The sequence below is a fragment of the Trichosurus vulpecula genome, chromosome 5, assembly GCF_011100635.1.
Source record: "Trichosurus vulpecula isolate mTriVul1 chromosome 5, mTriVul1.pri, whole genome shotgun sequence".
Classification (NCBI taxonomy): domain Eukaryota; kingdom Metazoa; phylum Chordata; class Mammalia; order Diprotodontia; family Phalangeridae; genus Trichosurus; species Trichosurus vulpecula.
This window is the reverse complement of record NC_050577.1, coordinates 21,492,946-21,505,646: the sequence shown is the minus strand read 5'-3', so window position 1 is coordinate 21,505,646 and position 12,701 is coordinate 21,492,946. Positions and strand designations below refer to the sequence as shown.

Below are 12,701 nucleotides of genomic sequence, written 5' to 3'. Positions count from 1 at the left end.
AAAGCAAATAGTCTGCTTCCATCCGCATTCAGACTCCATGGTTCTTTTTCTGGATGTGGATAGCATTTTCCATCATGAGTCTTTTGGAGTTGTCTTAGATCCTTGCATTGTTAATAAGAGGTAAGGGAATCAAAGTTAGTCATCATACAACGTTGCTGTTACTGTGTCCAATGTTCTCCTGGTTCTGCTCAGTTCGCTCAGCATCAGGTCATATAAGTCTTTCCAGGTTTCTCTGAAATCCACCTGCTCATCATTTCTTATGGAACAAAAGTATTCCATTACATTCACATACCACAACTTGTTCAGCCATTCCCCAACTGATGGGCATCCCCTCAATCTCCAATTCTTGGCCACCACAGAAAGAGCTGCCACAAATATTTTTGTACATGACTGCTTTTTCCTGTTGAAAGGTGCTCATGGAAAAAAAATGTTGGGACCCACTGGCCTGGGTTGACCCAGCTGACATGCCCTTTCCAGAAGAAATGGTAACTTGATTTTATTACAATTTCCAGGCTGGAAACTGTACTCAAGTGGCTTAGCTGAAGAAGAGCAGGGGTTCAAAGGGGAATGGCCTAGTTCTTCCTGGGCATGATGAATGAAAGGTCAGGAACTACCTGTGTGACTTTAGGTAAGTCATTACCCCCTCTCTGGGCCTCAGTTTCCTCTGACAGTTGACTTGGATGATATCTTACATTCTACAAAGCTATAGATCCTATGATACTGAGACACAACAAGGGAAAAACCCAAGTGGCACACCAGTACCTGTAAGGGAAATGCTTCCATCAAGATGGATGAATCCTTTATGGAGAAGTTAATGGAAAACATTTATTGCAAAGCACACAGGTTCTACCACATTCCTTTTGGAGAAAGAAGATAGGGACTGGACCTGTGATGTAATTGGTTTGGGAACGTCAAGACAAGAAAACTTCCTCTACCAGCGCAGGTTGGCACCTCTGTAACTCAGAGTCATAGATGGTTTCCCAGAGCACTGAGAGGTTAAGTCACCTGCCCGGGGTGACATATTCCATATGTGTGTCAAGACTTAAACCCAGATCTTCCTGGCTCCAGTGTAGGCTCCATAGTCACTATACCATGATGTCTCTCTACCAAACTTTTTAAAGAGACAAATGTAGCCTTAATATCTAAACCTAGGAAGAAATTGAATAAAAAGAGCTATAAGATAATATTGTTAATGAATAATGTTTAGGATGCAAGGATCGTTTGACATTTGAAAATCAATTACCAATTATACTAAAAAGCAAAAACATCAATAAGTGCAGAAAAAAAGCATTTGACAAAGTACAACACTCATTTATGCTAAAACCCTATGAAGCCCAGCCATAAAAAGAATCATTTTATACTATGATTTAAAAGTTTCTATAAAAGAACAAAAACTAACATTTATATGCAACAAGGAAACATCAGCTTTCCTTGTATATACAAGAATAAAATAAGGATGTTCCTTTCCCCACTATTATCTGACAATTCTAGAAATACTTGCAGTAATAACACAAGAGAAAAATTCAAAATACAAGGATAAAAAGACAAATAGGCGACAAAACTATCTCTATTTGCTCATGACATAATGGTGCAAAAATACTGAAGCACTTGAAAAATTCTAGGGAATTAGCAAAGAAACTAATTGAAATAATCACTACAGCAAAGTAGCAGGAGACAAAATAAACCCCTTATAATCAACATTGTTGTATAGCGATGACAAAAGCCAGAAGAGAAAGAGAAGTCACATTCAAAATAAATACAAAATGCATAAAATATCAGGGAACCAATATACCAAATCACTCAATACCAGTATACAAGTAATTACAAAATGTTAAAGAAATAAATAACCTCTTAAGTAACTGAAGGGATAGTCAGTGCTCACGGCCGAAATATGCCAATATAATAAAATGGCACTACTATTTAAGCTAATTTAGTTTAAGTACTGTAACAAATTACAGAGGTAGTATTCTAGATAAAATAAAAACAAAATATATTGAAAAGAACAAAATATCTAGAATACAAGAGAAATAATTTTTTACAAGTAGGATTGATGGAGGAGTAGCACTTCTAGACCCCAGACTATATTTTTAAGCAGTAATCATCAAAAATATTTGGTACTAGTTAAAAAAATTGTTAATAGATCACTGGAATAGACAACAATGGATCAGAAATAACTGAACACAATAATCCAGGGTACAATAAAGCCAAAATCATAAATAACTTAAGAAAGAACTCTACATTGCTAATAATTTCTGGGGAAACTGGCAGAAATTAGATTTAGACCAACATCTTACAACAATAAATGCAAAATGAATACATGACTTAAATATTAAAGGTTATACCATTCAAAAAATTAGAGAGACAGAGCAAGAACCTTTCCTAGCTGAGGCTATGGGCTAAATGCTAAACCAAACAAGGGACACAAGATAAAACAGATAATTGTGATGACATAACATTGAAAAGCTCTTACATAAAGAAAATTAACACAGCTAGGCTAAGAAGGGATGCAGTCAATTGGGAAAAAACTTTTGTATCAAATATCTCTGATAAGGGTCTGATATATAAGATTTATAGACAACTAACAGAAATTTACAAGATCAAAAGCCATTCTTCAATAAAGGATACGAACAAATAATGCTCAAAAGAATTGCAAACTATTAACAACTACATAGAACAATTATTGAAATCACCTATAAGAGGAATTATTCAAAATAAATCTGTGGTTTCACATCACAGCCAGCAAATTGGCAAGATGAGTCAGTCAATAAACATTAAGCACCTACTATGTGCCAGGCACTGCACTAACTGCTAGGAATACAAAGAAGGCAAGACGGCCTGCCCTCAAGGGGTTCACAATCTTATGGAGGAAACAAGCAAACAAGTATGTATTAAAAAGCTACATACGGAAAAAATAGTAAATAAGAAAAGGTAGACACTAGAATTAAGAGGGGTCAAGAAAGGCTTTCTGTAGGACATGGGAGTTTAGTTGGAACTTAATGGAAGCCAGAGAAATCAGGAGGTAGATAGATGGGAAGCAGGGAGTAAGGAGTTTATTGAGTGCAGTGGTGATGTGATCAGACCTGTGCTTTAGGAAATCACTTTAGTGGCTGGAGTGGGGAGAGACTTGGGGCAGGCAGACCCACTAAGGCTACTGTAATAATCCCGGTGATGAGGGCCTGCACTAGAGTGGGGGCCATGTCAGAGAAGGGGGGTATTCTAGAGATGTTGCAGAGGTGACCTCAATGGGCCTTGGCATCACTCTGAATATGGGAGTGTGAGAAATTGAGAAGTCCAGGATGACTGCCAGGTTGAGCCTGGGACGATGATGCCTCTACAGTTACAGCGATGGTAGAAGCTGGGGAGGGTTTAGGTGGAATGTATTCTGTTTTGACAGGTTAAGTTTAAGATGTCTACTGGACATCCAATTTACAATGTCTTTGAAAGGCAGTGGCAAGGAGATGCCGGATGGGAGGTCAGCTTCGAGGCTGGGGCGGAAAAGTATCTTTGGGAGCGGTCAGCATAGAGACGGTCATTAAATCCATGGGAGCTGATGAGATCACCAAGTATAGGAGAACAGGGTCCAGAACAGAACCTGAGAGACATGACAAGGTTATATAACACACGATAACGGCAAAAGGAAAGGTTTTGCATAAACCAAAATATTCACACAGCACTTTTTGTAGCCACAAAGAACTGGGAACAAATGGAGCTGGATACCCACTGATGGGCAACGGCTAAACCAACGGGTCCACAAATGCAACGAAATGGCACCACGCTATGAAATGAGTGAATTTGACCATGGCACTCCCCCATACCATCAACACCAGAATTGCCCCCAGAGTAAGTTACATTTCCGTTCCTCTCTCAAAGCCTTCTGCAACCTCGCCGACTCTTTCCAGCCTCCTTGTCCCCGTTTCCCTTCCCACACTGCGATTCACCCAAACCAGCCTTCCCTACTACTTGGTCTGCTGGCCTTGGTAAGAAGGGTGTCCCTTACCCAGAACGCACTTCTTGTCCCCACCTTCCTTTAAGATGCAACACCTTCTACCTGAACCCTTCCCCCAACTGCTGGTGACCTCCTCTAGCGATTTTGAATTTATCCTCTTAATGTATATTCTATGTATCTTCTTATATATATTTGCTATCTTTCAACTGGCTCTGGCTCCAAATTATTCTGTACAACAGTGGACTGCTCATTTATATTTGCACACATCAGAACAGAAGCCCTGAAAAGTAGGGATTTTTGTCTGCATACCTGACTCTAGCTTCTGTCCTACTAGCATTTTGTTCAGTTACGGCACTCTTCATGAGTCCTTTTCAGGATTTTCTTGGCAGATTCTGGAATGGTTTGCCATTTCCTTCTCCAGCTCATTTTATATGAGGAAACTGAGGCAAACAGGGTGAAGCAACTTGCCCAGAGTCACCCAGGTGTAGTGTCTGATTCCAGATTTGAACTCAAATGTCGAGTCCAGACCCAGCGTTCTGTTTACTGCACCAGACTAGCACACACTAGGTAATTAATATTTAAGATCGGACTGGCTAAAGTGGATTTTAAGAGACAGTCTATTGCAACCTGACACTTTGAAATGATGATGCTTTAATGTTATTTAAAGCTACCACTTTATGGCACCTGCACCACCAAACAGCACAACCTGCTCTTCTTTGCGGTCACTAGCAGCGTCATGAGCCCACGCCACCCATCTGCCCATCCAAACGCACACTCGGGTGAATGTGTCTGTGCTCAATTGGATAAGCTAAGATCTTAACTTTAAAGCTGGAAGCGTCGTGATTTGGGGATGAGGAAACGGGACCAAAGAGGTCACACAGGGGCTAAGTGGCAGAGCTGTGAACTGAACTGGTGAGACTAATGTTGCCTCTCCGTCACATGGGATTCAACCCCAACTCAACAAAGACCATCCAGACACCAGGTGTGTAGCAAAATCTTTATTTGATTTCTGGCAGCCTCTTATTTTTTGGCCTTTGGAGCAGCTGCTTTCTGGGCAGGGGCTGCCTTCTGGGCAGGTCCTTTTTGGGCAGGTCCCTTCTTGGCTGGGGCCTTCTGGCCAGAGGCTTTCTGACCCTTCTGGGCAGGGGCTGCCTTCTGGCCCTCAGCCTTCTTTGAGGGGATCTTCTTGGCGGAGACCTTTGCGGCAAGTGCCTTCTGGGCAGCTCCCTTCTTAGGAGAGCCCTTCTGGGTGGATGCCTTCTGGAGCTTCTTCACTTCATGCTTGATAATTCTGTTTCTCTGAAATAGTTTTACAACATGACAGAAATTACCTGCTTAATCAGTATTTGTTGAGCCCCTATTTACACACCCAAATGTCCTTGGGCTGATTTACCATAAGTGAACAGGAAAGGCTCAAAGACAGGAAAGGTCCTGGTAAGTCCTGACTGTGTTAAGTCCCGCAAAGATTATACCAGATGATCAATTCTGGAGTCAGGATGTAAACAAAACTAAGGGGGAGAAAGTCTAAATCCCAACTGAGGGTGCACTTATTCCAAGCAAATGTTGACTTCCACAAGGTCATTACAAGAAGGAATATGTTTCTGAATGATAAGAAATGTGAACAATAGCTATGTGAGGAAAGGAACTCTTGGAATAAATCTGATACCGTGTGCATGCAGTCTTTTTACAGAATAACACACGGTCACTGGCCCACAAAGACTTCTGGACGTTCAACTCAACATTTTAAAAGGCAGAGTTAGTTCTCCTTTGGAAGCCCCAGGCTCTCGCCCATCTAAATTCCATGAGTTGTTAAAAACAGCCAAAGGCACTCTTAATCTGGTTCCTTAGAAAAACTTTATTTAGGATGGTGGGGAAGACCCTCAGAGCACTTAGAAACAGAAACATCAAATGGCAACTATTAACATATGCTACCTCATCCTTTTCAGATGAAGCAACTACAAGGCTGGCAGTTTCTAGAGCTTCTCCCTCTGAACTATACCATCCTTGAACAAGGTCGTGCATTGACATCCCTGACAAAGTTATTACTTCAAGAACATAAAAACTTATCACTTACCATTTTCTTAGCCTTCATGACTTTGTAACGGTCAAAATCTGTCATCTTAGCTTTCTGTTGAGAAAACAAAAATTAATTTTTCTGTACTTCCAAGATGTTACAAGAGCACTTTAACTATCCCACTGACACCCAATCAATACCCTCTCTCTGGCTTCGATCTTCTTGGCCCATCTTGTGGCTTTCCATTTTGTATTGATCTTTTCTTTCTCCCAAGCAGCCCGGACATACTTCTGACGAGCACTAGAAAGATAAAAACAAAATTAATCAATATTCCAGATTTGTTGAATCGAAATTAAACTATTACCGGCCTTGATGTTGCAAACCTCTTTAGCTGGAGGTGGTGTTCTTAAAAATTACCTTCAGGCTAATCTGTCCTTCATTCCAGCTTAGTCACTGAACAATTGACTAAGTATCATTTTATACAGAGAAGCTAGGAATCATGAGAGTCAATTTAAAAACAAACCCCAGAATATTCTCCTGGTCCTCTGGGAGCACCTTCGTGCTCAAAGGAGATGCAAGTTCCAGCAATGCCCCTGAGCAGGTTCCCCAGAACCAGACCTGGAAGGCCATGACAGAGCTCTCACCCACACGGGAGGCCCCAAATCCTCTGCTGACTGTTCAACCAGCACCTTCACTAGCTTTGCATCCCCTGTGCCTACTACAGCTTCACACACATGCTAAACAGGCTTGAGCAGCCAGCCGACAAATAACAACATGGCCTGGGGCTTCTGACCAAGCTAAAATCAGGGCTACATCGAAGTGTCTTCTCAGTGAAACACCAAGATGAACATTAAGTCTGCGGGAGTAATGGCTGTCAGTGAAATGCTAAAAACAAAATGAAATGCTGTCTTCTGACCTAGACACATAAGCAAAAGGTAAAGGGTGTGCTGTTGCTCAGGCAAAACTCAAGAAAAATGGCCTTTCAAAGAAGGCGGCCAAGCCTAGCAGAACAGAGCCCAGGTCTGGACACTTGGATTTACTCAGCCACTGCTGCTTGTCAGCTGTGGGTCCCCAGGCCAGTCACTCTCCCTCTTCCTGCTCTGGTTTCCTCAGCTAGAAAACGAAAGGACAATCTCAAAATGATCTTATTCTAGCAACTAGAATCCTCTGAAGAATCCTGGCTGGGGCAGTGAAGACTCCCAATCAGTGGACTGCCTAGCTGGCAGGAATCCAGTCGGGTTTGCTACTGAAGGTCTAAAGACCCTTCCTAGGGGCCTGCAGCACTGTACCTGTCGCACCAGGCCAGCTGCCGTTGGATAAAGCTATCTGCCACACGGGGAAGGTGGGAAATCATGACAATACCATACAGGAGGTCAAGGGTTTGGCCCTCAGTCTTTACAGCCCTCTGGAATCTGGCCAGGCAGAATTCCAGGCAAGACTGCAATCTCCTGGAGCCCCCAATAATCATCACATGGATCTCTAGCATATGCTTTCCTAATGTCTTACGGTCTTTCAGGATGTCTGAGTAAATACCAGCATGCAGCTAAGAAAAAGAACTCAATACACTGCAGTGTTACAATGGCAAAGAAAAACCTAAAAACAAACATTACCGTTTATATCATTATGTCCTAAGACATTAAGACAAAGTTAAGTATGTACAGTTTAAAGCAATTAGACACTGCTGAAGAGAAAAACAAATTTTCCCAAGTTCTTCTGAATTAAACAAATGGACAAATATTGTTTAAACAACCAGAAGAAAAAGTTACCTGTGGGGGAACTTGAGCACGAAGTCTGTAAGTTGCATACATTTAAATGGCATGGCCTGCCTCCTCACACCACTGCACGGGCCATCAACCAAAGCCTAAAACAGACAAGGGCAAGGTCCAATCATCATTCAGTCCCAGCAGTAAAAAGCACAGGAACATTAGGGGAAAAATGAAGAGGTCCAAGCTCTGAAACTCCATGTCTGATGAGCACAAAGTACAGGAAATACAACCCAATTGTACAGTTACAGTCACAGAACCATTTTCCACAGCAGGGACTCAACGCTCACTGAATGAGTCAGAAACAACCTAAAACAAACTTTAAAAGGCCAAGGGGCACCATAATGGGCTTCTAGGCACAGTCCTCAGATTATGCTGTGAATGATTCCCCAACTGGCAGCTGAAGAGTAGTCAAGGAATGCTTGCTCACTAAGTACAGCACGGGCCAATTACAACGTTAATACTACCCCCCAAATCACAAAGCACGATAAACCGAAAAAGAAATCCTACTCTTATGATCTCCTTTTCCAGATCAGGCAAAATACGTATTTACTTTCTATTATTTCACAAGCCAAAAATTTAAAACCCAGATAAGCGCTGCTGAATGATAATAGCTAATATTTACATAGCACTTATTATGTGCCAGGCTCTGTGCTAAGCATTTTACAATTATCTTATTTGGTTCTCACAATCACCTTTTGATGCAGGTTCTATTATCCCCGTTTTACAGATGAGTACTCATACAAAAATGATTCCACTACATGCTAGAACACAAATTTTTTAAATGGCAGCCTCCACTGTCAAGGATCTTCTAATCTGCTAGACAGAGCAGTATGATACGAAATGCGGGTGAGAAGAGCAAAGCATCCTTTCAGACAGAGAATCCAAGGAGGCTCAAGGAGATGGTGGTCCTGGGAGTTGAAGTTCTTGGAGATTTTGATAGAGATGAGATGCCTGAAGGCATATGGAACGTGGAAACAGAAGGCTGCGCTGAGAAGTGGATAAAAGTACTATGATATAAAGCTGCAAAGGGGGCATTGCAGAGGCATTAATTCCAGATTGTTTTTATCCTAAATGCAACAGAACATTTGTGAGTAGTGAACTGACCTGGTCAGATCTGTTTTTATAAAATACCTAGGTGAGAGGAGACAAGGGCAGAGATTTGTTGAGTAGTTAGATCAGGCTGGACAATGGGATTTGCCACTTCCACTTTTATGAATCTGTACTCTTCTTCAAAGTATGATTCTATGGATGATTTCTCTTCTCCACTAGAGGCTAAGTGCCATTTATCTTTGTACCCTGCCTGCCTTGTGCCAGGGAGACATACAAATACTGAATGATTAAGAATGGACTCAATTGTGGGCCTTGTGGCACTGGAAGCATCCTCAGCTCTAGTACAGTACAGCAGGTGGTGTTGGATTTGGGGTCAGGACCTTCAGATCTTGCCTCAGTCACTGTGTAATACCCTGGGTAAGTCACTTATCCTGCATCTGCCTCAGTTTCTTGGAAAAAACTGGAGATATTAATAGTGCCTACCTCAGAGGATGAAATGAGATAAATTGTGTGACACAAGTGTTAAAAACACACAACCTTCTGTGTATTCCCTATAGTACTCAACACAACAAAGCAGGGAAGGTCTGCTGAATGATTATCATCTCTGGAAAGTAACACTGTAGTTAGGAAAGTTGTTGAGAAATCCTAAGTGCACAGTATGGCATAGACCCCAATTCCATTCCTAACTCAGGTTCACAAGCTGGGGGACTTTGAGTACATCTCTTACTCTCTCAGCCTGTTTCTTTCCAGGGTCAAAGTGGACAGAGAAGGGGCGTAAGAGTCAGAATACAGACCTCCAGTTAAAGTTGTGTCTGCTGTATGACCATGAACAGAACACAGCCCTCTGGCCATGCTAAAATGAAGCTACGAACCAGTGTTCCTTCACTCCTGGGTGACATGAAACTCCTCTGTGCACACATGACTCCCTCCCGTGCCAGATCCCCCAGCTGACTGCTCCCACCAGCCCTTTTCTCCCTTCTCTTCCATCTCTCCTGTCTCCTGGCAGCTTCCCTACTGCCTCCCAACATTCCCAGGTCTCCCCCAGTAGCTGTCATCCTGTGTCTCTCTTCTCTTTGGTGACTAACCCTGACATCACCTACGCTGTCCCTTATTTCCTCTTCTAAAGGCTCAAATCTGGCCTCCAACTCCTACCAAAATTACCAAACTGGCCTGATCTTTTTCTCAATCCTAATTCTTCATCTCTCTGCAGCCTCTGACCAGGTCAATTACCCTCTTTTCCTCGCGATTGTCCTCCCCCTAACTGCTCATTCGGTACATCTTAATCCGGGTCAAGCCCACTAAGCCCAAGTGTCCCTACACAGTCTGTCTTGGGCCCTCCTCTATACTTAATTTCGCTTGTTGATGTCATCAGCTCCCAAGGATTCAATTCTCCCTATTCTGATAATTCTCACATCTATTTATCCAGCCCTAACACCTCTCTCAACCTCCAAGCTCTAACTACTCATCAGCCATTTCCACCCTGGTGTCCTATGGTCATCTTGAACTCAGCGCGTCTAAAACTTCATTATCATTTCCCAACCCCAAACCTCCCCTCTTTCTACCTTTCTTATTACTGTGGAAGGTACCCAGGCCCAAGTGTCACCCAACTCCTCCTCACTTATATCTGATGACGTTACCGAGTCCTGCCAATTCTACCTTTGAAACATCTCTTAAATACATCCCTTTCTCTCCTGACACTGCCACTCCTCTGGCACAAGCTCTCAAGTCACCTCACTCCTGCATTATTACACTAGCTGCTAGGGAGGGGTCCTGCCTGCATCAAGTCTGCAATCGTTTCTCCACCTGGCTGTTAAATTGACCTTCATAAGTAGTTCTGATCATACCACTGCCTTCTTCCCCATCATAAACTCCAGTTCCTCCTATTACTTTTAGGAACAAATATAAAATCCTTCTTAACCTTGCCCCGCCCCTGCATCCCCTCCATGTCTTTTTACATTGCAATGCCCCCTGCATACTCTGATCCATTCATTGACACTGGTCTCCTTGCTTATCTCCTGACTGGGCATTTTCATGGCTACTCCTCATGCCCAGAATTCTCACTCATCTCTGCCTTCTGCCTTCCCCAGCTTCCTTTAAGTCCCAAATAAAATCCCTTTGACCACAGATGCGTATGATCCAGATGCCCCTTAAAACTAGTAGTTTCTATTGACTGTTGTCTCCAGTTTATGTAAAGTTCCGCAGTCTGTACGTATGTGTTTGCGTGTTGTCTCCCTCACTAGTGCATGGGCTCCTTGACGGCAGACTCCTTTCGCCTTTCTGTATCCCCAATGTTTAGCCAGAACCTGGCCCAGAGTAGGCACTATTAACAAGGACTCGGCTTGAAGCTGTCAACAGATGAAGAGTTGTGGACTAAAAATCGCAGTAACTCAACCTAGATGGCAAGCCTTGTGGTGACACTCGAAATAGCGTGAGGACGGCTTAAAGGACACCAAGTGTTATGAGCAGCTGAGGCTGGGCCCCATTGAACAGCGCGGAAAACCTCGTTTACTGAACCTACCCTGTTCTGGTCAATAACATCCACAATAGCTACCAGCTTGCCGGCGTGCGGCCCAAAGGAGATGTAGGCCACCCGGCCGATCTCCACATAGCGCTTGAACACCTGTGAGGGGGGAGAAGAAAGAACATGAGAACTACTGCTAAGTGAAAAATGAAGCTGATTTAAACGAGGGCAGGGGCCGCTAGCAAATGCCAGGCAAGTGTGTTGAAAGGACGGTGCTGCAGATCTCCGGCCCAAAGTCATAACCAAGCAGGGTGTGTGTGTGTGTGGGGGGGGGGGGGGTCTAATGGGGTTTGAGCTGCAAAGGACCGAGTTTTAAACCCAGGGCCAGTCACTTAAAGCTCTTCGTTCAGCTAAAGACTCGTTTGGGCCTCAGTTTCCGGGTTTGTAAAAAGCCTCAGACTCCTGCCACTTTCCTCCAGGAAGCAAGGGGGGGGGGCTCGGAAGGTCTGGGCTTGGGGCCCAGAGGAAGACCCACCCCCCATCCCCCACCCTGGGGCCCTCGGGCAAGGCCCTGAACCTCTACGTTCTCTCCGTCGGAAACCGAGGGTGGGAGCCCAGGTGATCCCAGGTCACTGACCTCCTCGAGATCACGATTATCGTGGGCCTTTCTCGGTGTCGTGACTGCCACTTAGCGGGCCTGGGGGTCTCTCCCCAGCCCTTTCCTCCCCGCCCCAGGGTCCGCATGGCGCGAGAGTGGAGCCAGACCTAGACTTGGCCACCCTGACCCCGGCGCAGGCGCAACACGTCCCGGCGGGGCCCCGCGCAGGCGCCCCAGGCTCCGGCCGCGGCCCCGGCCTCCCCTCGCGCGCCGGGAACCGTGAGGCAGCCGGGGCCCCGTGGGTCCTGCCGCGGCTCCGAGTTCTCTCCCACCACCAGCACCCTTCCCGCGCGCCCCTGCTGGGCTTTCGGAACCCGGTGACCCCGCGAGTGACCCTGTGGCAGGTCCTCCCGGGCCCCGAGGCCCGGAGCCCCAGCCCGACCCTACTCACCATGTTGGCGGCGCCGAACGAGAAGGAAGGGCCTGCAGAAGACTGCGCACGTGCAAAGCGCAGCTCCCGCCCCACGCCGGCAGGCGCGTACGGCAGTCGTAGTAGACTCTGATTGGCTAGGCGAACGCACGCGCACAGGTAGGAACGCGCCTCGAGTGGGCGGGGTGAGGAAGCCTGAAATTGCCCTTAAGACACTTGTGAGAGCTATGACTGGGCGTGGTATTGCATCTGCGCGTGCGCGCAACTAGCCCCAGACGTTTCTGCCCCTACGCGGATAACTACACGTGACTTCAGATATGTTCGGAGCGTACCAGGGTGGATTTTAGGCTCCTTCCTAGGGAAAAATCGAGCGCTGGGAGAGACCATCCAGTCGGCGGGGATGGGGGGTGGTGGTTCTGGATCTGGGCTTACGTCG

At 45.0% G+C, this 12,701-nt stretch overlaps 1 protein-coding gene across 1 annotated transcript; it reads right to left on the bottom strand.

Moving 5' to 3' along the window:
• Positions 1-4,928: 4,928 nt before the first annotated feature.
• Positions 4,929-12,365, bottom strand: RPL14 (ribosomal protein L14). Its single transcript, XM_036762171.1, has 6 exons — positions 12,287-12,365; positions 11,295-11,396; positions 7,727-7,821; positions 6,161-6,260; positions 6,021-6,074; positions 4,929-5,245 (listed from the first exon to the last, which is right to left on the bottom strand). The coding sequence occupies exons 1-6, from the start codon at positions 12,287-12,289 to the stop codon at positions 4,967-4,969; spliced, it is 633 nt and encodes a 210-aa protein (XP_036618066.1). The 5' UTR covers positions 12,290-12,365; the 3' UTR covers positions 4,929-4,966.
• Positions 12,366-12,701: the final 336 nt, after the last annotated feature.

Coding starts and splice junctions, on each gene's coding strand:
- RPL14 (XM_036762171.1), bottom strand. Junction 7,822..11,294: donor ATGTTATTGACCAGAACAGG/GTAGGTTCAGTA, acceptor TGTCTGTTTTAG/GCTTTGGTTGATGGCCCGTG. Junction 6,261..7,726: donor GTGCTCAAGTTCCCCCACAG/GTAACTTTTTCT, acceptor TTATCTTTCTAG/TGCTCGTCAGAAGTATGTCC.